We start from the raw sequence: 26060 nt of genomic DNA, 5'->3' as shown, positions 1-26060 counted from the left end.
AAAAAAAAAAAACACGAGTGTTGTTACATTTAATTTTTCAGAGAGCATTACAATATTATGACAATATGAAAATTAGTTGGTAAATTTCTATTCTAAAATTAAAAACCCCTTGATTGCTTTTTTGTATTTTCAGCATCTGCTTTCTGTAAGATTTATAGAAATACTTTTTATTTAATCTATGTTTAAAAAAATATCCCTTCATTTTTTCAGTTAACAAAAGTGTTCTATTGATTTTTATATGCGATTAATATAAGTACCTTTTAAATTATGTATTATTTTTCTTATTTATGTGTTATTTATATTAGGTTGGGGAAAAAGTAATTTCATATTTTTCGCTTTATTTCAATGCTTTATAAAAAGTGTTACAATCATCCGATTCAAGTCAAATATGCGCCATTCTATTTGATAACTTGTTGCCAATGAAAATCCAACTTCATAATGCCCCTCTCGTAGAAGCTCTTGTCCCTATTGGCAAAATACTCAGACAACCAATTTTCAAGGGCCTCTATCCAGGCCAAATTTGTACCCCCAAGCGCATTGGCCATTATTATTGATAACTTATATAGCGCCATTTTCGTAATATAATACCTCAAGGGCAGGAACAGGTAGTAATCACTTAGTGCCTAGTCCGGACTATAGGGTGAATGCATAAGAACTTCCCATCCGAGCTCCCGGAGATTCTGGCACGTCACCAAAGATGTGTGCGGCTTGGTGTTGTCCTGACGAAACACGATTCCTCTCCTATTCACCAATTCTGGCCGTTTCTATTCGATCGCCAGCTTCAAATGGTCGAGTTGTTCACAGTAGAGGACAGAATTGAGCATTTGGCCATAGGAGAGCAGCTCATAGTAGAGTATTCCCTGCCAATCCCACCAAACACACAGCAACACCTTCCTGGCTGTCAGTCCTGGCTTGGCCACAGTCTGGGCCGCTTCGTTGGATTTCGACCACGATCTCTGTCACTTGACATTGTCTTAAGTGACCCACTTTTCATCACCAGTCACCATCCGTTTCAGAAATGGGTCGATTTTGTTGCGATTCAGCAGTTTTTTGCAGATGGAAATTCGGTCCATGAGATTTTTTTGCAACAGCGAGTTTTTTTTTTTTAAATCCTACCTTCTGCAAATGGTACAAATTGGTTTTATGATCGATATTCAGCTCCTGGGCGATGCTACGACTGCTAACATGACAGACTCTCAATATTTTGCATGATTTTATCGACATTTTCAACGACAGGCCTGCCAGAGCGTGGTGCATCATTCACCTCCACTACACCAGAACGAAAACGCTTAAACCACTGTTATGCAGCACGAACCGAAAGAGTATTGGCCCCGTATACATCGCAATTTTTTTTGGTCTCTTTTGATGCGTTTTTCCCTTTCTGTTAGTAAAAATGTAAAATATGGCGAATTTCCTTTGAGACCTCTATACTCGACGCACAATAGTTCAGGACTGAATCGACCAAGCGCAATACTGTTAAAGAAGTGTTTGTAGCATACACGGACACTTTTACAACGCCGTATTGTATGATCCAATGTGACCAATAATTAACAAAATATACTTAGTTGAAAAAAAGGGTGCGAAATACGAAATTTCTTTTTCCCCAACCTGATATATCATTTTTTTTAAATTTACAAAATTACTTGTGTGCATGCAAAATAATATTATTTTGCAATTTCAATCAATTGATTGCTTTCATTGACATAATTTGTAAAATCACTTATTTTATGATTTCATTTTGTTTTTAGCATTTTATGATTGCGTTTTGTTTTTAGCACAATTATTCTTCCTAAAACAAACTAACAAAATCCTTTACAATGAAGTTTTTTTTTTATCAATAATCTTAAATGATGGTTTGGATATGTAGAGTGAACGGACTGCAAAATAGCCGTCAAAAAGATTTACAATGCAAATGTTGATGGATGCAGAGAGAAAGATTAAGCATGACCTAATCCAACATCTACATGTTGGAACAATCAGCGTGCGCACATGAGAGAATGCATGAATAGAGAGGAAGTGAGGTCTGCATGCAAAGACAGGGTGAAGTGGCGTTCCAACCCTTACCTACCCCTACCGAGGAATGGTGTGATGGTTTGTTTGCTTTATTTAATAAGTATCAAATTATATCAACAGCGTTTAGTGTATGTCCAGATATTTATAGATAAAAATACTGGATTATTTTAAGAATTTGATCAAGAAAGTACTTAGATTGAGTACGAAATATAATTTATAAATAAGGAAGTTTTAATTGAATACCTTAATTTTTATGCCTAAATTTTTGTCTGCTGTGTTTGTTTGTCTGACTGTTAAAGTTCAATAAAAAATAAGGCAATTTAATGAAGAAATCTTAAAATTGAAAAACATGTAATAATCACTTGTATATTTTGAGGAATGCAGTAGACCGTCTACGCATTCCATGTAGGCATATAATCACTGCCTCAATAATGATAATACACATAATTTGCACAATTTGAAGCGGTTACGTTTCTATTTATTTTTTATGTTGCTTAAAGGCAGCTTTTTACACGCTGTTGGGTAGATGTACATATTATTAAGTAAAACAATAATATGTGATCCTCTTTATTTTATTTATATTTTAGTTTTTTTTTTTTCTGCTGGCATTCAAATGGTAAATTCAATCTTTTTCACGAAACATTTGTACTTTTAGATGTACAGAAATAGCAAATTCTTATCTGTGATTACTGACCAAAAAAAATTATCAATCCTAAATTATGATTTTTTTTTTCTAAAACATGAAGGATAATAAAGTCTTTGTTAAAACTTCCCTTTATCTAGAAATTTTGTAATCAGTTTAAAAACTTTAGTCAAGTGCAACCTCATGAAACGATAACATTGTGGCGTAACAAATAAAGTTGTCCATTTTTTTTTTTAAAGGTAAGTAGAATAAGGCTTGGAGACTTGGACCAAATGCTATGACTATGTATATTTAATCCGTGCTTGGAGAACTATGATAAACTGTCTTTACTTACTAACTGCTTTACAAATGAGTGTGTTGAAGCAACAGTCACATCTTTAATTAACAATAGAGGAGCAGTTTTTTCATGGCCAGCTTTACATTTTGAAGATTTCTTGCTGTTCACATTAAAAGGGACCCGCCCCTTTCCCGAAACTGTTCATAAAGATCTCTTTTTTTCAGTTTTGCATATTCACTTATCTTAATATAAACTGCACGTGGAATTATTTTTGGGTTCTTTGTGCATTTTTATTCATCAAAAAAATCCGTAAGGGTAGGCAGAGAGGATAGAACGCCACAACACTTTATCTTTGCATACAGATCTCGCTTCCTCTGCATTCATACATCTTCTCATGCACGCGTGCCGATTTTTCCGACTTTTGACATATCCATCTTCAAGTATTTGTTGAATTTGGTCATGCCATGTCTTTCTCAGTCTTCCTCTATTTTTGCATCCATCAACATTCACATTGTAAATATTCTTAGCCGTTCTTTTGCTGTTCATTTGTTCTACATGTCTGAACCAGCGCAGAGCTCCTTTCTTGATTTTGTCGATAATGCTTGTCTCAGCTTTATATAATGTACGGATCTCAACATTTGTGCATCTATCATACATAGTTTTACCACACATTCGCCTGAGAGATTGCATTTCAACAGCATTCAGCCTACTTTCATCCCTGTTTTTCCAAGTCCATACTTCGCTCCCGTACATCAGGGACGGGACCAGGACTCCGTTGTGAACTGCCAATTTTGCCTCTTGTGACAAACATTTATTTGCCCAAGTCTATTTAAGTGCGCCGTTCACTCTGTTCACGGCACTCACCCTCCTTTCAATATCTTTCTCAGTCATTCCATCCCTAGTAAACATACTTCCCAGATACACAAATTCCTCTACTTGTTTTAGTATAACTCCATTCACAGTGATTTCACATTTAGTCATACTTTCATTTCTTTCAAAAACCATCACATTCGATTTATCGACATTCATCAGCAATTCGGTTCTCTTGCATACATCGTAGACCTTTGTTACCAAGAATTGCAGTTCCTCTTTGTTGTTAGCAAGAAGTACGGCATCGTCAGCATACAAAAGACAATTGACATTTAAATCACACATTTTTGCTCCCATTCTTAAGCCTTTCAGTTCTTTCATGCAGTTATCAATATACACGTTGAACAGCCATGGTGACATCACACATCCCCGCTTCACTCCTTTATGAATGTTAAACCACGATGTGTATGTTCCGTTTACCCTAACACATGCTGTGCTGTCTTTATACAGAGAAGCATTAGCTTGTGTTAGATTTCCGCTCACTCCATACTCCGATAACACCTTCCATAATTTTTCTTTGTCAACTCTATCAAACGTTTTTTGCAGATCAACAAATGCACAGAAAAGCTTTTGGTTTTTAGCAAGAAATTTCTCTGTCATGTTTCGTAAAGCAAAGATTTGATCCATTCGTAAAACCGCTCTGAATATCCCACACTGTATCCTTTGTAACTTGTCTTACTCTCTCAAATCAGTATTCTTCCATACATTTTCTCAACAGCGCTCAAAAGGCTGATTGCTCTATAATTTCCGCATTCCACCCTTGAACCTTTTCCTTTGTATAGAGCCATAACAACAGCCCTTCTCCAGTCTGGAGGAGTGTATTCTTCCTCTAAACATCGGTTGAAAAGTTTGTGCAGCCATACAAAAATTATTTCACCACCTGCCTTTATAAACTCTGTAGCAACATTATCAAAACCTTGCGCTTTTCCATTCTTCATATATTTGGCAGCAATTCTTATTTCTTCCATTCTTATTTCTTTCGTACCATCATCTGCATCTAAACTTACTTTTACTTACTTTCACTATTTTCATTAATTTTACATATACGAAACTAGATTCCATAGAATTAAGAATAGTCCAGAAACCGCACACGCGCATCAAACAGAAAGCGACTGAACTACTCTTAAAAGAGTAGTTTTACGTTATGACCCATTAGTTTCTTTGTAGACGTCGCTCAGAACGTAGCTCCCGATTTGAATTCAACTATGCCGTGTTGTGTCGTTTTAAAGTGTAGAAATTCTGCTGGGATATTTAAGAAACAGGATGGGATCACATTTCATGTGTAATTAGCAAATGCATGTGTAAGTAGCAAATGCATTACTTGAGAATTTAATTATTTTTCCATCTGTCAGATTGTCCAAGAAACAAAATGGAAATTTCGTTAGCGTTGCCAGGGTAGTAATTTTTTTACCCTACTTTGCTCCACATTAGAGAGAACTAATGAAAATTGGACCTTGGATTAAACAACACCATGGTAGACATTTGACCGACATCATCTTTAAAACATCGAATATTATTTAACGTGATATAAACATACCTGTTTTATGTAAAATAAAATGAGTTTTATATTTTTAGTTCATTAATTTAATTATTCTTTTTAAATGACTCTTTACTCATCTACTCTGTTTTGTCTATCAATGTTTCCGCGTGCACAATACAATTTTAGAGAAATTGACAAATTGCTTTTTTTTACCTCACATTTGTGTTATGATTATATTTTTTTCCATCTGGAAACATTACGCGGCGACTTCACGAATGCGCGCGGCGAAAGTGGGGCTAAGTGGGGGGATTTTTGGACACAGTCCGGTGTATTCAAATATACTACGCTCCTTCTGGACTTTTCTTAATTCTATGCTAGATTCATATAGTTCAATATCTAAAAAATCTATAAATTAAGACGACTTGTTGGAAAATTTCATTAGTTAGCATCAGACTTTATTTTCATCAGATTGTTGATTTTGGCATTGCAAGAACATCTCGTGCAGGGGCAGTCATGGCAATAATTGATGGTCTTATAAGTTCTGGCCTGTTGTGGTGCAAAAATACTGATTTAAAATAATATACTTCCTGCCACGATGCAGACGTAGGTATGTGTATCTGCGAGAGTTTTTTTTTTTACAAAAACATTACATCTGGCCATATTTTACCGTACCGTCCGTACCTAGTTCTGTCGTTTTTATAACAAAAATAATTTGACAGTTCAAAATGTCAGGCTGAGGTATATCGTTTTGCCTGACTTCGTCACTTAATAAACAAAAACGTTTAGTAAAAAAAGAAAAATTATTTAGAGATAAGAAAGCAAAAGGACAGATGTGAATAGACTGGTAATAATGGAAAGGATTATTCTCTCGTTCCTTCGTCATATATCCATCTCGCTTTAATATGATCAAAAGTGTATTTCTCTCTCGTTCCCTCACGCGATACGAATGAATTTACGAAACGAATTAGTTGCATAATAAGACAATAGAACAGCAATATCCGTCACCATTTTATGAACTAAAGGACAGCGTGGCACGTTTCATGAAGAAAGCATCGGATCCTTATTTTTTAAGCAAAGCAAACCATCCATGAAAATAAAAGAGGTCCGAGAAATAAAAATCGAGGAAGATTTTCCATAAGGTCAGGTGGGGCAAGAACAAAAATCATATCGTTGCTCTAGATTTGACACCTCGTAACTGCAATTTGACCCTTACCTACCTACCTTGCATGAACAGGAGGCTTATTTTACTTTAAAAAACTGACTGCTAGTTAGCTCTCGTAACTACTCTTCGTCAAAAAAAAAAGTAAACATTTCATTGGCTGTTACCTACTCTAGTTATTTATACTATTGGAGATAATATCTATATTTGGAGAACGGTGATACTCTTACCCCGGGTAAAAGGAAAAATAACGCAGATTATTATTAATAACATGTTTTTGGTGCAATAAGTATATTTATATAACCAAACCCCATGCCATGATGTTAACAGCAGGGAGATGAAAATGATTCAATACGTCCGTTTTAAATTATTTTTTTTATAAATTGATCCGAAGTACAAATCTTTTTCTTACAAAAACAACATAAATGACAAAATAGTTTACAAAAACAGCATAAGTACTTGATACGTTTTTCAGTTTATTTAATTACCTATAAGTATTCTGGGCCAGAAAATAATGTCATTTGAGCAAAAAGAGTGTGTTTTACAATAATGTGCTCAAAACAATCCGAATTGTTATTTAATTTACAATACGTATAGGTTTTTTTTGCAGTTTATGATTAAAATTTCAGTTATTTCCGTTTCCAAGTTTGTACATAGTCACATCTACCAAGCACCTCTTTAGGCGGCTCTACACGCCAAACAAAATACAACGCGCTGACATATTATAATATACGCATTGAAAACCGTGTAAATACATTTTTAAAAGATCCTCCAAATAAACACTTGAAATGCGTGATCGGTAGGGGTCAGTTTTTCAATCCCGATTATTGATATCTTTTTCTCTCCTTTTAAAAACGTTTACATTAAATGGTTTCCAATAAATACAATGTAAAAGAAGCAAAAATATCCAATTACTTGTTTATTTAATAAATACTTTTAGAATAAAACATTAATATCGATGGTAAAATATAATGGGAAGCTGTTCATAATCGCTTTTAAGGACCGTTCGCCGTTGGATAGAAGCTCAATTTTTTTTGCAATATTGTTGAATTCGATGGTCAACATGAAACAATAATTTTTTAACAGGTCGTATCACACTGTAATATTTTATCATTATTAAACTAGCACTTGAAGCGTGAGATCGATCACCTTACTTTATAAAGTTGCGATAAGCTGCATTTATTTTATCTTACAGCACCTTATGTTCCATCAGGTGCGGATAAGGCTTTGAAGATGATAATTTTTCATTAAAAAATACGTTAAAAATCAACAGTTTTTCACTGATTTTTTATTTCAAATGTATACATATACAAAATATGCACAAATGGAAAAAATATTTTTTTGGGCGGTGTGTCGTTCTATCCTCTCTGCCTTCTTTTTTGTAGAAACACCATGATGGTAATATACTAAATTAGTTGTTAGAGCCTAATACTGTGGATCCATTAAAATATATAAATTTGCAAAAAAATAATAAAATATTTATGCTGTTATGACCTAAATATTTCGATTTTGGTGCCATTTTATTTTAGTCGTAAATATCCGTTTTATAAAATGGGAAACAAGTTCTTATGTAGAGTGGGATTTAATTCTCGGATCTTCTGATCCAGAGTCCGCGAGACTAGCCACAGGGCCACAACCCGTCTCAATTGGTGTGGATTTAAAAAAAATATTTCAATGTCTATATATTTTCTATATATATTTTATGTATATATATTTTCCATTTCAATGTCTATATATTTTTAATATTTTCCCCTTTACCATCATGCTTAAAGTAAAAAAAATTTTTTTTCAGAACCAGTACGAGATCTCTAAGAGTGTTAATTTTAAGTCATTAACATTATTCGTCAAACAATAGTTTTATTTTACCTGAATTATCAAAATTAAGAATAGATTGAAATCGAAAAATAGTTTAATTTTTTTTATTCTAATATTTCCTGTAAAATGTATGATAATGGACATAATAGTAGCTGTTCAGTATATTATGTATTTTATCTATGATGGTAGCGAGAGAGAGACTACGATGGGTCGTATTTATCCTCACTAAGACAAATTATGTCTATTTGTTACAACCCCTGTTGTGCTGAAATGTTAAACAACATGATATTTTAGACAATAATTTTGCAATATTATAAGTATACGATTACAAATAATTTATTATATTATTCATCAGGTACAGACTGAATGAAAAACATAGCCGTTTTTTGTTTCTTGGTTATGGATATTGATTAAAAATTATCGCCGTTATTGTCTTTGATCATATCCAGTTTATAGTTTATGGTTCCTTCTCGAGCTTCTCAGAAATCTGCTAAAATCCGGCTTGCTTTTGGCTGTTGGCGTCGCTTCTAGTCGATTTACGTTTTTATTGGAGTTGCATATCGTTAATTTTCAAGCCCGCCATCATGCGTAAAAGAAAAAATATCAAGAAATCCGAAGATGAGGACTCCTCAGAAGTTGCAGACGAACCGGAAGAATTTCAGGATTCCGGCGAGGACTGGACGCCCGACGCCACAGCCGTAAACATACATTTTAATGGAGTTATTCTAGAAAATCAAACATTTATCGTTTATTTATCCTATTATTGCAACAATATTGAAAATTATTATGTTTTAGGAAGCACCGGCCAGGGGCGGAGTTCGTAAGCGCCCGTCTAGAGGTGCGCTTAACACTTCAACAAAAAAGAAACGGAAGGGCTCTAAGAACTCCTCATCGGAAGAAAGTGAACTCGAAGAAGCCGAAGAGGAAGAGGATTCCGACGATGAAAAAAACGGATCTGATGGAAACAAGTCTGATTCCAGCCAGCAGAAGGATGTCCCCAAGCATTTTCATGTAAGTTAACTTTATAATACATTTTCTTCACAAATGCTTGGATGATTCTCAACAAGCAAAGTTTTTTTAAATTAATTATTCTATCTATTGGTAGAACAAAAATAATTATAATTATTACCTTTAAATTTAAATGTATATACCATATCATTTTGCACGAAATAATGTGATATTTCTCAAAGAAGAAACACATACAAGGGCTATCCCGCCAAACAACCTTTCTAAGGCGTTCTTGGACCTCGATTTATTGTTTTATCGGAATTATTCTTTGAATTCAATAATTTTACTGTTAACAATACTGAGATAACTTATAAGTTCTGTTTAAACAATTTATTAAAAAAATATTCCAAGACAATCTAAATTCATTACATCGAAGAAAAAAGACAGCGCATGCTCTACTGATTAAATTAAGTTTTGATTTTACCTATCAAGTAAATATGTAAACAAAATAAATAATTTATTTGTAGTCTGGGAACTTTGTCCTGCTGAAGAGTGACGTGCAGTGGGACGGAGAAAAGGTCTCCTCCAAAGCAGCTGACATCAATCTTTGGAAGATCGACGGGAAGGCGCTTCTCCAGAAGTACATTCCCATGGAGTCTAATGGAAAGACTCTACACAAATGCACATGCGTTGTAAGTACTTGCACATAATTATCCAAACTCGGCTGTACCCCGCAAGATGGGGCATCTCGAATTTATATTGAATGTGTCTTCTTAATACTAAATTTTATTTTCCAGTACTCTGGGTGGAATGTTGACAACCGGGAGAATTATTACCCCGTTACAGAGATCCTGGATAAAAATCCCAAAACGGATACCAAGGAGCCGTGTGTAGCTATAAATCTCGCCGACCTCATTAAAGTGAAAGACAAAAACTAAAATTATTATTTTATAAGTGTAATCTTAAGATAATTGTTTCATTTTTCGACTTTTGACCAAAAAGTATTGTAAAACTGGAGTAAACATTTCATGTAGGTGTATTTCCTTTTTTGTCCCGTAATAAGGACGTACCTTGGAACTAACTGTCTGCTAATATACTATTTCTCCTCAGTTTTTCTGTTTGATATAAAAGTCAAAACCTTTTTTACAAAAATATTGTTTCTTTTTACTACTATAAATTTCTTTTATTATTTTGATTGATTGTGGATTCATGTTGTATTAACGTAAAATATTGGAAAAATAAAAATAAATAATTTAGTATGAGTTTTATTCATTATGTGTACATGCAATATATAATATGTATATCACAGATCATAACATTAATTACGGATCATAACGTTAATTACTTTCACATTCTGATTCACTGGTGCTCGATGGAGGTAAATCAGGTTCTTCCTCTTTCTGTTCTTTAGCTTCCTGAAGATATTTATTTTGAGCTTGTATGACTTCCGCGCTACTTTCACACGATGCGTATATATCCAGCAATTCTGAATTCAATGATAAAAAAGAGTGGCCCCAAGAAAACTTCGATAAATAAAATTTAGCTTCTTCACTGTGTCCTAAAAATAAATTAGTGTAAGTGAATGAATCATTGATTCGTTGAATATTATATAATATAAAAAGTGGGTGATGATATATATTAAAAGATGCCGGTGATGCTGTGCTTCTTGCTAGCAATCACAACACATGTTCTAATTCCAAAACGAACTGTGCTCTATGAGACCTTTGTCTTGTGCTAAATCCTAACAAAGTTAAAAAAATAATAATCCTAAATAAATCTTAATACAAAACAGTAATTCACTATAATTTGATGATAGTCAATATAATTAAATTATAGTCGATAATATTAGTTGGGTGATGTTAAATGCAGACACAGAGGACATGTATGCTAGGATAGACGCAGTTTATTTTTATGCCTTTACAAAGGAACAGCCGTGTTATGAAACTGGTTGGCATTTATATTTTAAAAGTGTTAGTATGGACTAACCAGTAATATGCATTGCTGCAGCTAATGCCTCCACGCAGCTGAGCTGGCACGGTTTTCCATAGTTAATTGGATTAGCTGCAACTAAAAATGGTAGGAGTCGTGGATTCGGTGATTTCATTTTGTGAAATGGAGTCTCATCAATTTTAGCCCAAGAACAATCTACAACAGCAATCCCACTAGATTCAATGATGCCTCTGTCTTTTGGACTGACACATTGTGTTCCTATTGGAGTCAATACCAAACCGGGAAACCTAAATTTAAAGAAATAATATTAAATCGCTGAAATCAAGATAGATCAACAATTATCATTTTTGTATTATTTTCTTAACCGTACCTGGTGTATAGGGCACTGCATTGGTGTTCCAATTGCAGTTGATAATAAATTTATGCTTTATTAAGTTAGTTTATTTCATCTTAAGAACAAATCTTATAAACATTTAAAAAAAACTATTTAAAATATTTTGAGGCTTCCTATTTCTTCTGTTTTTTTGCTGTACATATGAAGGCAATATTATAAGTCTTATGCATATAGTAATTTACTACCACTAGGTGATCTCCTCGTTATGATAAAGGAGAAGCAACTTTCACATGGCAAGAATGTTGGGTAGCCTTCTCTTAAGCCAAGGAAAAACATATTTTCCAAATGTAACAGAAAAGTCTTTGCTTTTTAAAGTAATTCTGAACAAGTTTGAGACACCTCTATATGCAGAATACGTATTGGGCACTACTGCAATGGTTTTTACTTGTTTAGATTTCATGTCCGGGACTCTGCCATGTGTGAATGTCCGCTTGGGGAATATCTAAGCTATGTTTTTTTTGGATGCCCAATAAACTATTGTTATCCTGAATTCCTTTCAGATCTCTCTAATATTAACATTTCACTCACTGCCAATATCCTAACTACCCTATAAACCTGCATAAAAAAAATTGTATAAATATCTTGTAATTAATTTTTAAATATGTCATAGATAGTGTAATATTAGATACTAACTTTTATTTATAGCTTACCAACATAAAAATATGCAACAAAAAAAATGGTTAGAACACCCCAGAGTAGCGAGGTGAATAAAACTACAAAAAAAAAGACTAGGGCTTATGAAATATTACAGTGTAAAATTACCTTTTTGAATAAATATTTTGTGTCAACCTCACCGGGAATTGGACCCAAGGCTTTATGCATGGTAGACTAATGTGTCAATCACTAGACTACGGGGCAGACAAAAGTCGAATACATTTTTTTGAACAGAACTGTTAATAATAATTATGCTGAGCTGTTGGACTTGCTCCACACCACTCCTGCTGCAATCAAATCAGCTATCCTATCCATCAAATGGCCATCTCCTCAATTCTGCTCTTTTTATTGTCTACTCATCTTCACTTTATTTCCTTTTTTCTTTCTTTTTTTTAGAAATAATTACATGTTTGGTGTAATAGTTATGATTTTATTTTATGTTATTTTCTATAAGGCTTTTTGCACTTTTAACTGTATAATGTAAGAGCCCTCTGGGAGTTTATTAAATAAAAGAATATGAAAGTCCAGGGCAGGGCTTATAATCTGTCATTTGCTTTATGCATTGTTCAACATTTGTTATTTCTGAGGTAAAAGAGCTGAGCTAGTTTGGTCAGCCTCGTGGTGTAGTGGTCATAGCATTTGAGTACCACGCAAGAAGTCTCGCGTTCGATTCCCAACATGGTTGTTACGAAATATTTACTTAAAATAATGTTTTTACAATATAATATTTCATAGTCCCTGGACTAGTACCTGAAGCGTAAGACCGATCATCTTACCTTCATGTAACAAAAAAAATATCAAGATACTCTGCAATTAGTGTACCAATGCAGTGCCCTATGCACCATTAGGTGCGGAAACGGAATTATGATGATGATGAAAAGAGCTAAAACCTTAATGATGTAGGTTGTGTTGTGTATTTTCAACTGAAAATATATGTCATTTTTGGCAAAACAATGGGATAAGATATATTATTTCATCGTGTTTTACCTTTGCCCGAGTTTCAAGGTTTTAATAAGTTTATGTTTGGACAATTTTCTACCAGAACATTTTTTGGGATCACAATGGTTTAAATCCCACATGGCCACTGTAAAATTAGCTTCATTTCCGAGGCCGTCATCTTCATCACTGTTGGACTCTGCTTCACTGTTTATTGTAAGTTCATTGAATGTTTCGGCGTATTGTTGGTCAGATTTCAAAGGCCTACTTCTGTTGGGAATATTTCGTCCCTTCTTTTTGTGGTTAGGCGCCATATTCCCTTAACCTAAAATCACATCTATTTGGATATTTTGACTTAAAAAGAGCAAGGAAACAAAACTCTACGGGGCTGTTTAGTTATGATGATATTATATTTTGTATTTGTTTTTAATTTGAAGAATTTGTGTTTTGATAATTCAACTTTACTTTGACGTTTCACTTTTTGATTGAAGTGTCTATGGTGTATTGTGTGTCTATTCGTCTATTGTTCATAGTTTATTGCTTATCGATTTTCAAAATATTATCTTAGGTATCTAATTTGTATATCTAATATCCTTAGAGTATATAGCTAAAATCCATATTTTTCCTTCTACATGAATTTCAGAGTTTCTTATTTTTTCTTTTATCACATATTCTATTTCATGGATGCTACCTAATTAAAGTATTACATATATATGAAATATGAGAGGAGAAAATTATCATCAGCTCCAACAATTAATAATACAAGGAAGAATATAAAAGGTAGAAGAGGGCCGGGCCATCGAAGAGTTTTCTGCTTTCCTGGCTCCAAAATTTTAGGGAATGGTATGGAAAGAGTACCACATCTTAAGTTAACACGGTGGAGATGACTAGATATGATAATCGGATATTATCTTGTAAAAAAAAAAAGAAATCTGATTGCCAAAACATTAAACCATATAAAACAGTAATCTGTAGAATTTGCAATTCAGCAGCTACGACTTTTAGCCTTAGCAGGTCAGCGTACGAGTATTCAATAATAAATTCCGAATATTAAAAGGGTATTGGTTTTGGGTTGAATGAATGGTTGCATCACAGGCGAGGTGCATTATTGCTATATTTGTTAATGCGTGTGGTGCTGGTGCGTGATGCGCGATTCACAGCAGATTTGAGGTCTAGGAAAATCGATTGCAAATACATATCACGTACCTACACAATACATTACTATTAACGAACCATTTCGAGATGTGCCGAGTATTTCCGACAAATGCCGAACAATGCCGAGTAGCCAACAGCCAACCCGATTAGCTCGAACAAGTTTTCGTTTTACGTTTGCGGAAGATTTGACAGCTGCAAGCGGAAAATTTACACAAGGAGTATTATTATTATTTGTTGGTAAAAATGTCGTTAAACACTGCCCATGTTGATAACGGTGTTTTGCTACACGCTGGAGAAGGGTAAGTTTAATAATTTCACCTATTTTTCCATTTTTATGCGTCAAATCATCCATGATTCAACGTTGTGAAATATCGTTATAAATGACACTATCTTGAAGAGTGACACATTGTGTACACTGAAACAATATTGATTTGATATAATTTTAGCGTGAATATAATTTTTTATTTTTAGTACGAGGGTAAAAGCAAAATGAGTTAATTAAATTTTCGTCCGAAATCATGCCTAAAAATTGTCGACGAACACGAACATTCTTGTTTGAATTTTAGTATGACAATTAGATTTTACCGAGAACACATAATTATAAATATTATGTCAAATCGTCTGCCCATCACTGTACTAGTTTAAACTGCGTATATCTGTTTTTTGCAAAAAGAGTTGAATGGTAAAAAAACAATATTTATATGTCAAATGGCATTTGATTTGGTTCGTGATTACGAATTCACAAAATGCTTATTTAACATCATTATATAATTATTTGTTTAAACTGGTTTTATCATTCAAGGTATATTGTATGATATAATAGTGGATATATTGCTCAACTTTAAACACAAAAATCGCCAAAATAATGTATCAATACACATACATGTTATAATCCCTGGGCTGGTATTTCAAACGCTCTCGCGTCCGTATTATCTCGTGTGTTTACATACAAAATACACGAGAAAAACTGTTTTCTCGTGCCGCGAGAGTGGTTCAGAATAGCACCCCTGGGCAGGTATTCCGAACGCGTTTACAGCGCGCTATAATGCATATTTAGTACGTAAAAACGCGCTATACCGCGCTATAATTTCGTTTGGAATACCAGCCCTGGAGTAAAACAAAAATCTCAATACATTGTAACAACATGAGGGTTCTTGCAAGGCACATCACATTTTTTACGTTAACTTTTTAAATGAATTATCTTTTAAATATCCAACTCTTTCCAAAAGTGTCACCGGTATTAATTTATTATTGACAACAATCTTTAATTATATACAAATTTTTTAAACATATTTTATAATCATTCACACATACAAATAAGAGCATAGTTATTATATAATATTATTAAAATGTTTAATATTAACTGTAGGATTTTTTGTGGCTTAACCCTTTTCTTGGCAGTGTATCTTAAATTTTTTGTTTGGGATCCTTAAGCCTTTTCAACCATCAAATGTGTAAAAAAGTATTTTTTCGTTTTGCCAAGATACAATAATGGATACAATAATGGAGAATGAACGTGTTCGTTTAATATTATTTTATCGGGGCAATTCTTTAAGCGGTTTATTTCTAAAATTTCAAGTTTATCTAATTTTTGACCTTTGCTGCATGTATGAAGGAATTTAAAATTTGTATTTTTATCAAAAACATGATGATGAACAAAATAGCTAACAGAGATGAATGTTCGATTGCATTCTATAATAATTATATAACATTTTCAAATTTATTAAGTCTCCTACCAGTCTTGACGATGTCGATCACGACCAAACCCAGTCACTGGTAAAAATTTATAAATAAAGGTGTATTAAAACTATATAAGTATTTTATTATTATAATTAAAATGCAGTTCCACCAAGAAATATCAATAGAAAAAAACTTATGTGAGAAAAAAAATGTAGATATAAACATAAAACTATTAATATGCATATTGATACTAGTCTTCAATGGAAAAAAGGGAATAAAGAGAGAAGAAAAGAGGTGAGATTGAGGAAGACAATGTAGATGATTTAAATAGAGCTACTGAAGAAACATCTTTAATGGCATAAAAATAGCACAAAACAAAAAAAAAATGCACATTATCTATTTTCAAAACATCACACTTCATCATTGTATTAATTTAAACATTCTGTTTTTTTTTTCAGTATTCTTTTATTTTCGGAAAATGTGAATATTGAGTTTAGTGGACAACAAGGGCACGAGTTTAGAGGAACTAAGACTGGACGAGTGTACCTTACAACACACCGGATGATATTTAATACCAAGAGTTCTTCTGATCCTATGAAATCCTTCAGTTTCCCATTTGTAACATTGAGTGATGTAAGTCTTTCAACTGACTACTATATACACGGAGCCTTGACTTCATATATTAAAAAATATATATATATTATTTCTTTATTTGTTCACTCAATATCAATTATCTATTCCGTTATGATGTATGTGAATCATTCTCTAAATACTTTAATTCGGTTTTTGACCGAGAAACAACTGTACACAGTTAATTTAATTTAGATTATACACAATGCAATGTAATTACAGATGACAATCTAAGTAGCATTTACATTAACAAAGACATTGTCTTTAAATACATTTACAATTACAATGGGAAGTTTACAGAGTTATTTTCGACAGTCTCTAAAGAAAAACCGATATTTGGATACAAAAATGATTATATTTGCATGAAGATTTAAAGTATCTCCGTGTTTAGAAGAAAAAATTGTATACATATTCTGCTTTTCAAAAAAAAAAACTAAATTTTACTTTGTAGATAAATTTATTATATGAATAAAAGACGAGTGATACTTTAATCTACAAATTTGGAATATCCAGTGACCGGTTACATCGCTTTCGCGACATCTTCGAGACTGGTATCTTAATTAAGGAGTTCAATGTATTTATCCAAAACAGAGGTAAGGATAGATAATTCAAAATCATATGAAAGTAAATTAAATAAAGTTATTTTTATCTTAAGGATCATTATCAAAAATAGTAGATAAATGTTAACTTCCCATAGTAATCGGGGCCCTGGTACCTCCAGTACTCATAATCAATTGCGCTCATGAATTATCTCTTCCACTTACTCTTATTTTTTACAAAATCACTATCTAAAGGATTATTTCCGAGCAAGTGGAAGGAAGCAAATGTTGTACCAATTCATAAAAGTACGAAAAAAAATTGCATCGAGAATTATCGCTCTATTACCATATTTCCAGTATTCGGTAAAATGTTTGAAAAAATTGTTTATGACCAAGTCTACTCATTTGTCACAAAACTTTCCCGAACAGCAGCACGGCTTTCTTAGAAAACGGTCTGTAACCATAAATCTAGCTGAATTCAATCAATACCTTTTCTCCCAAATTAAAAATAAAACTCAAGTAGATTCTATCTACACTGACTATGCGAAAGCCTTTTATAGAGTAAATCATCATCTTGCTCTTCTATTAAAGACCGAACACCTCGGTATTCACGGAGATCTTTTGCGATGGTTTACTTTTATCTGACAAATCGCTGTCAATCTGTTGTAATCGGTGGCTTCTGTTCGAACTTTGCTTCTATACCATCAAGAGTGTCTCAAGGTTCACACCTCAGGCCACTCCTTTTCAACATCCATATTTATGATATCAGTCAATGTTTCATGTTCGCACAATTCAGTCTTTTTGCCGATGATATGAAAGTACACTTACCTATTAATAATGATCAAGACAGTATAAATCTTCGAGAAGACTTTAATAGATTAAACACAAATTGTATTAAAAGCAGATTGTCTATTTACTTTAAAAAGTGTCGGCAAATTTATTTTTACCGCAGTCGTTATAAAATCAATGAGTTCATTATGAATTCTTCTTCGGAGGTCCGTGACCTTGGTGTTGTACTTGATAGTGAACTTACATTTAACAAATATATTGAAAATACTGTAGAAAAAGCTTACAAAATGTTAGGGTTCGTCATACGATCAACCTTTTGCAAGAACTGAAGCATTAAGAAAAGTTTTTTTTCAAATATACGTAGTGTCCTAAAGTTTGGTTCTTCGATTTGGAATCCTCAATATAATATTTATAAAAATCGCATTGAACATATTCATAACTGTTTTCTTAGACAATTAGATTTTAAATATAATGTTACGTTTTCAAGTAGGACTGAGTCCGCTAATTTTCATAAAATTAAAAATCTCGCAACTAGGTGTATCATGTTGGATATAACCTTTCTCTATAAAATTGTTTTAACCTATTCGATAGCCCAGAAATTGTTAGTACCATTTCATATTAAGTCCCTGTCCGTAGAACTCGTCATTCTGTACTCTTCGACATTCTAATTATATGAAAAATAGCACTCTTCGAAGAATAGAGACTACCTGTAATGGCAGTTTTAGTGATATCGACACATTACACTGTAAATACTATAGTTATATTAGATCTGTAAAAAGACATTTTTTTTTTTTTGAGAAAAATAAATATTTGTGTGATTTACCCAAATCTTTAATTTTGAGGGCCATTTTCAACGAGTTGTAAATAACTCACTATTAGAAAATGGAATCGAGTTGGGGTAGAGTGGGATTCGAACCACGGACCAAGACACTGAGTCCAAGATACTAGCCACAGGACCACAACCCGATTTTAAATTTATCTTCTGCTTAACTTCTAACTTTTACTTTTACATATATCTACTACCTGTACCTAATGAATTATTGTTGGTTGTGAATGTTTAGTAATACATATAAATGTTCATGGGAGCAGAGAGAGAGAGAGGGGAAAGTAAAGTTGGGACTAAACCATGTCTTCTCCCTTTAATGTACTTTTTATAATATATATTTTTTTTTTTTCGCCTTTCCTTTTGTATTCTAATAAATTAAAGTGAAATCTGTAATTAGTCTTACTTTTTAAAATAGTTTTCTTGCACCCCGTGTTTATTAAAAAGTCCATGATTTCCAAGATAAATAAATTCACTATTCCCTTTTTTATATTTGATAACAGAAAATCATCCCAAATTTTTTTGTCTCCTTTAGCCCTCTACGAAATAAACTAATTTCTGCATACTTTTACTTAATCATTAATTTTGGTTTACACATCTTGATTTCATTAACATTTGTATAATACAATGATTATAAGAAAATGGTGAGGATATTATTTGAAACAGAGTAATATGTGTAAATTGTTGTGTAATTTCCTTTTAAATGGGCAATTCATACTGAGTTTATATTTTTCCATCCATCTCATAACCGTTACCATTCTTATCGAAAAGAAAATTACAAACTTGATAAGCGTAAGAAATTTTGTTACAATCTTATCTTATTTATCATTCGGCATTGTATTTTTCTCTGTAAAGACAACAATCAAAGTATCTACAACCTCTCTTTGTGATATTTTTTTTAGTCATAGAGCATTTTACTATATTTATTAAAAGGAAATCGAGTGGAGATAAGTCAACCTCGTAGTGCAGTGGTTGGCGCATTCGCCTACCATGCTTGTGGTCCCGGGTTCCGTCCTGGCAGGGGGGGATATGAAATATTGGTTTTCTTTGTCTGTGGACTATCACCTGAAATGTAAACCAGAATACCTTACCCTCCATATAGTAAAATTGATCCAGATACGCTGCAATTGCACTGGGTGCAGATAGGGAAATGACGATGATGAATAAAGGGAACGGTATGATGATATTGTTGTAAACCTTTATTTAAGGTTGGCGTGGAGCAGCCAGTGTTTGGAGCAAATTACATCAAAGGAAATGTCAGAGCTCAGGAAAATGGAAATTGGTTTGGTGATGCAAAATTCAAAATGACTTTTAAAACTGGCGGAGCTATTGAATTTGGACAGGCTATGCTAAAGGCAGCATATTTGGGTAATTTTTTTTACTAAACACATATATCTTGTGGTTATTTTATAACCAACCATCTTCATTTTTTGTTTGGTATAGCTGTTAAGGAATCAGAATCTATTTTTTAATATCAGAAGTTATTACAGTATTGTGTTGCCACATTAAATGTGACAACGCAGCAGTTCACATAATTATATTGTGTTGTACATTGCACACTATTAAAATAATTCATGTTTAAAATACATTTTTAAGAAATTACGTATTGCTAGCACAACTGTCATTTTGTTTTTTTTTTTAAATATAAAAAAATATTATTTCTACAAAAACCTTAGTAAGTAAAATAATTGGTTCACATAATTTTTGTATTATATGAATTTGTATATATTTTTATTGTATTTATTACAATATTACGTTCAAGTGACATTATGTATTCTTAGTATTTAAAATGTATTTAGTAAGTTATTGATTTATAATTAAGTAGTTTTAGTTTTCTGGTTTTTAATGGTCTTTCAATATTGAGATAGAACTACTTATATGTAATTTTAAACACAAAAATCTCCATCTTAGAATAGACTGAGCCATGTTAGATGGAAACTAACCTAACCAGAGGACACTCCACATTAATATAAAAATGCTCTTAATGTCATATGTAGTTTTCCTGGTAATAAATATGCATGTATATGCAATAAAATTATAAATAAATTAGAATATATTGGTAATGTCATAAATATCCAATAAAAAATTAAACCATATTTTAGTTGATTAGATTCTATATAATTATTTGATTCACTATTTTCTGATTGAATACCTCATTTTAAAAACCTCAAATGTCACAAATCAACTATCTTTCAGGAGTGATTTTACTATGGTTTTCATGTCTTTGAATGAAATAAAATCATACATATAATTTTAATGCACTGTATAGAACTTAAATTTTGTATAAATATTGTATGTATATTTAAATATGAAATAAAATGTCAGTGTGACATTTGCTGTTTTTAGACCGTATTTGGACCTTTGTGGTTTTTATTTCACACCATGAAGAAATTAGTATGAATGGTCAAATAAAAATAGCAGTTTTTTAGAAACTTGAATAGTATTGAAGTTTCCGTCCTGAGATTTGTCAAAATATTCTGTAAGAACCTCTTAAAATGTTCAAACAATAAATGATAGTGGCGCTACATAGTGGTATAAATGCTAGAGGATATTTTTTGTTCATTCAAACAAATTGATGTGGAAAATTTATATTTTCAAACAAATTCATGTGGACATTGAGGAAGTGGCTTTTTTTATTTTTGAATAGACTAATGAACGAAGCCAATTTTTTAATATTTTATTTATCTGCGCTATGATGTTTTAAAGTTTTGTATTTTTGAAAATACGTGTGACGTCTCAAGTTCTCTTCCCCTTCATAATGAATTCTGTTGATTCGTCAGTTGACTTGCCGTAAACTGGAAATCTACCACAATTCTCTTGTCCTGTCATTGGTTGATTCGGAAGAATTAGTGACTTCACGCAAAGTAGTTCATTTTCATCAAAAACTTTTTTTTTTTTTTCATACATTTTCAAGAATCTATGCAGTGCAATTTAATGCTCTAATTTTGACCGCGGTAAGAATACATGTTTTATATCCAATTTCCCATAGGGCTAAACTTCCTTATTGCTGTTTTCAAACAAATCAATGTGGACGTTTGCTGTTTTTACAAAAACACTGTATTTTTAACAGCGAATTTGAGTTACCTATGATTTTTGTTTGGAAATATTTGGAAATACTGGATTTGTATGGACTTATAGACAAGAGAATAATCTTGCCAATTGCGGTTGTTTTTTATTGATTTCATCACTCAAATGCTGCATAATACTTGTCGTTGATTGTTTTTCCTTTTTTAAGATAATCAATAAAAATTATCCCTCGTACATTCCAAAAAACATAACCTTGCCAGCAAATAGAACTATCTTCGCGTTCTTTAGAGTAGATTCTTCCCTTGCAGTCTATTGTTTTGACGGTTCCTTCGTCTTAGGTGTGAAGTGATGAACCCATGTTTCATCCATGGTTATGAATTGAAGCAAAAACTCATTCTTTATTGGCGTGAAACATCGCCAAACACTCGTTCCGTTGTGAGCAAACATGGCACCCATCTCACGCACAGTTTTCTCATGTCCAAATTTTCAGTCAATATGCGATAAACAGCACTTTTTGAAATGCTTATCATGTTTGCTAGCTCGCACACTTTCAATCAACAGTAATGCAATACTTTTTGTAAATTTTCTTCACCATTACTGGCGTGGTTACCTCACTTGGTCGACCACTGCGTTGTTCGTCTCGGCAGCTAGTATGACCTCGTTTAAAATCTACCACTCAATATTTTACTCTTGTAAACGAAGGAGCTGACTCTGCCAGAGTAAAATCTAGCTTGGCTTTGATATTGGTTCGACTGAGACCTTTCAAATGAAAGGATCACATAACGATGACCAATTTTTTCTATATCTACTAATTCACTGAGAGAGTTTATTATTGATGGCTGTCAAATAAATATTAAACAACGCAGTGAGTGAAACTTGAAACTTCAAGTTTTTTAAGGTTGGTACTTTTGATCATACATTTTTTTTCAAACGATAACCGCAATCTCTATATCAAGTTGGGTACTTTTGGGACAGCCCTCGTATCATAAAATAATAAAAAGGTAATTTTCTGTTGCAGCTACTCGTGGAATGAACGCTTATGGAGCCCCTCCCCCCTATTCCCCCCCGAGTGGACCAGCGTACGCGGCTCCTCCCCCGGCCTACGCCCCCCCTCCGGAGGGCTACTATGGCTGGGTGCCCCCGACTAATGTAAGAAATTTTTTTTATTAAAAAAAAAATCAGGCAACTGCAAATATCAAATTAAAAAAAAACAATATTTGATGTTTGGTTATTTCAGTGTTCCGTATTACTACTACTTACTATAGGGCGTATAGTATATAAAGTTCTGGGACAATAGGTTTAACTCGTGTGGCTGTGATGTCACATAAATTTTAATAGAATCTTTTTTTAAATAATAAAGTCACATTTTGCCATAACAGACATAAATTAAATGATTATTTTTATAAATAATGGAAAATAGATTATTAAACAATATATTTATAATACATGTGTAAAATTTTTGTTTTTAAATACCCGTAATAATATATTTTTGCACCGTTTGCAGAAATAATTTTTTAGCAGTCTTTAGAGTTAATGGGTGCAGGGATCATATCGTAATTTTTCTCTAGGAAAATATATTTGCCCTAAAATCATGCTAGCTATAAAAAATATTTATGTGTATTTGTAATAAATATATATAGAAACTAATTGAGGAAAACAGATTTTCATAAAAATTTTATAGCTCTATATGTGCTGTATCTCTGTATAGTTTTATATGTAAATCTATTGAATGATGGTTTAAGAATAATGCGAAGAACATGACCAAATAAATAAAAATGACTTTATAATATTATTACTGGTAGCTCTCCTAGTTCCTTTTTGTTCACTTGCATATAATGAAATTTCTTTGTGAATAATTATAATTAATACGGAATATTTCAGGTATTCCCAAATCAACCACCGGCCAATTCGGTGTTCGTGTCTGGTGCCCCGCCTCCCTACCCAGGTATTAACGTGCCTCCAGGCCAAGGATGCCCCACGCCACAGGCCGGCTTCCAGGGACCTCAAGTAGGGTATCCGGGGGCTCAACCTGGTTACCCTGGTGCGCAACCGTACCCCGGAGCTGTGCCTGGGGCGCCCCCGGCTTATTCTGCAGCTGATTCGGGATATCCTGGACCTCAGATGGGTTATCCCGGAGCACAACCCGGGAATCCCGGGGCACATCCTGGGTATCCTGGTGCGCAACCGGGATATCCCGGGGCACAACCAGGATACCCCGGAGCTCAACCGGGATACCCAGGGGCACAACCAGTATATCCTGGGGTGCAACCGGGATACCCTGGGGCGCAACCGGGATATCCCGGGACACAACCAGGGTATCCCGGTGCGCAACCGGGATATCCCGGAGCGCAACCTGGATATCCCGGCGCGCAACCTGGATATCCCGGCGCGCAACCTGGATATCCCGGCGCGCAACCTGGGTATCCCGGCGCACAACCAGGATATCCAGGGGCACAACCAGGGTATTCTGATGGGTACCCGGGATACCCACAACCGGGTGCTTCGGCCCCCCCACAATCTGGTACGAGAGAGTAAAACAATTACCTATTATATTGTGACGTTGCAAAATTGTCTTTTAAACTTTACTAATCTATTGCTAAATTATTTACATAATTCGTCAATACTATGGGGTCTAATTGATATTGATTTTTATTATACATTGTTTGTATACAACATTTATTTATGTAAATAACTTTATAATCTTTTTTTATCTTTTAATATCTGTATTATGTTCTCGTTAAATGTAATTAATATTTATATTTGTTATACATGCCAGAAGAGAAGACAGATATAAATGTATTTATAATTACTTAAATTGTTTCGAAATAAACCGACAGTTTCAACTTTTGAGCTACGAGTAAGAGTTCTCTTTATTTGGTTATTGTAACATTTTATTAAATTAATATCTTTGTCATAATGTATCTTCACATGTATAAAAAGCTTTGCTTGTCATTTATTTTGTGTCTTTCTGCTGTCATTTTACTATTAGTCGGAAGTTTTTAGGATAATTGTTTTGTTTACTCGATGTAAATCTCTCATTAACAGATGCTAAAGCTGCAGAAGCGGCTCAAAGTGCATACTATGATCCCAATAAGCCCCAGATGGCATATGTTCCACCGCCAGCATACTATGTAAGTACACTGAACTGCTTTCTTACTATGAACATAACGCTTTTATTGTCTCCTTCGCTGTGAGTTGTTGTGCCACATGTACTGCAGGTATATTATATTTGTTTTATGAATTTTTATTACCGTTTTAGGAGCAGCCACCAAGTTATCAGCAATCTGTGTCTAAAAAGGACCAATGAAATTCACAGATCACTTAATACAATCCATTTACATCAACCACCCATACTCATTATTATTTATTTGCCCTCTAAAGTAATATTTTATTGTTTTTGCGCTTATTATTTTCACAAGAAAATAATCGAGAAAATGCATAGGGGGAGGTACAGCAATTCACTTTGTAATTTATTTTTTAACTGTGGGTTGGTTGCTGTTTTTTTATGATACCCAAATAATATCTTTTACATAAATTAATAATAATTTTTTAACAGATACATATTTTTTTTTAAAGTATTGTTAAATATTTAAAATATCCACTGTAGAAAAAAAAACCATTATGTAAGTAGATATGTTATTTTAAAGCTAATTTCTACTAGTTTCTTAATAACTGATAAAAAGCTTTAAAAAAAAAAGTATTGCACCTTTCGGCGCATAGCGCATTGCAATAAGAACATCAATTGCTGGGCTATTTCGCGCCAAATATGAACCACTGCACTACAAGGCAATAAATGTCTGAAACTTGGTAACATAAATGCAATAAGTGTGAATGTTACGGATGTTTTAGTATCCAATCTCTGACTTAAATAGCATGTAGGTGTTGTGTTTTATGTACAGCTAACCTTGGGGTGTAATGAAGGGAACAATAGTCGGAGATTGCGTCATGTTTTGGCACTTGGAATTATTGTTGTCATGAGTTGACTTTTGATTGTTCCCAATTATGTTTTAAAGTATTTGATGGTCAAAAATGTATACTTAGTCAACGTGTTTTTATTTGAGTCAAATTAAAAACATTCCTTTCATGCACAATGTAAACTATTTAGGCAGTAAGAAAATTGAAATTGGTTATTATACAAGGTCCAAATGGCCCATCAGATATAATAATAAATATTATATTTAACAAAATGTGAAGTATATATTTTTATTAATAGGATTAGCGATGCTTCTGATCCAATTAAAGGCCTTTTTGATATTGTCGAACAGTATTTGCATGTGT

General features: G+C 33.2%; 3 protein-coding genes across 6 annotated transcripts; 2 read left to right on the top strand and 1 right to left on the bottom strand.

The window, feature by feature from the left end:
• The first annotated feature begins 8698 nt into the window (after positions 1 to 8698).
• LOC148275238 (uncharacterized) lies at positions 8699 to 10462 on the top strand. The gene is made up of 4 exons (XM_088235987.1): positions 8699 to 8955; positions 9053 to 9268; positions 9733 to 9897; positions 10003 to 10462. Exons 1-4 carry the CDS (start codon positions 8842 to 8844, stop codon positions 10141 to 10143), a joined length of 636 nt encoding a protein of 211 aa, XP_088092113.1. The 5' UTR covers positions 8699 to 8841; the 3' UTR covers positions 10144 to 10462.
• On the bottom strand, positions 10458 to 14635 carry LOC148275237 (18S rRNA aminocarboxypropyltransferase). 3 transcript variants are annotated; one of them, XM_088235986.1, is made up of 4 exons: positions 14613 to 14635; positions 13191 to 13464; positions 11192 to 11442; positions 10458 to 10763 (listed from the first exon to the last, which is right to left on the bottom strand). In XM_088235986.1, the coding sequence occupies exons 2-4, from the start codon at positions 13451 to 13453 to the stop codon at positions 10543 to 10545; spliced, it is 735 nt and encodes a 244-aa protein (XP_088092112.1). In that variant the 5' UTR covers positions 13454 to 13464; positions 14613 to 14635; the 3' UTR covers positions 10458 to 10542. The 3 variants fall into 3 exon arrangements, with proteins under 3 accessions (XP_088092112.1, XP_088092111.1, XP_088092110.1); XM_088235985.1 differs by lacking the exon at positions 14613 to 14635 and adding an exon at positions 13605 to 13653; XM_088235984.1 differs by lacking the exon at positions 14613 to 14635 and having other exon boundaries at positions 13191 to 13626.
• Wbp2 (WW domain binding protein 2) lies at positions 14237 to 25299 on the top strand. 2 transcript variants are annotated; one of them, XM_088235981.1, is made up of 7 exons: positions 14237 to 14593; positions 16433 to 16607; positions 19964 to 20123; positions 22801 to 22931; positions 23664 to 24303; positions 24828 to 24913; positions 25042 to 25299. In XM_088235981.1, exons 1-7 carry the CDS (start codon positions 14538 to 14540, stop codon positions 25087 to 25089), a joined length of 1296 nt encoding a protein of 431 aa, XP_088092107.1. In that variant the 5' UTR covers positions 14237 to 14537; the 3' UTR covers positions 25090 to 25299. The 2 variants fall into 2 exon arrangements, with proteins under 2 accessions (XP_088092107.1, XP_088092109.1); XM_088235983.1 differs by having other exon boundaries at positions 14426 to 14593; positions 23664 to 23727.
• The last annotated feature ends 761 nt before the right edge of the window (positions 25300 to 26060 follow it).

The sequence above is a fragment of the Micrasema longulum genome, unplaced genomic scaffold, assembly GCF_059751315.1.
Source record: "Micrasema longulum isolate JH-2025_06_02 unplaced genomic scaffold, ASM5975131v1 h1tg001484l, whole genome shotgun sequence".
NCBI lineage: Eukaryota > Metazoa > Arthropoda > Insecta > Trichoptera > Brachycentridae > Micrasema > Micrasema longulum.
This window is presented reverse-complemented; position numbering and strand designations above follow the sequence as displayed.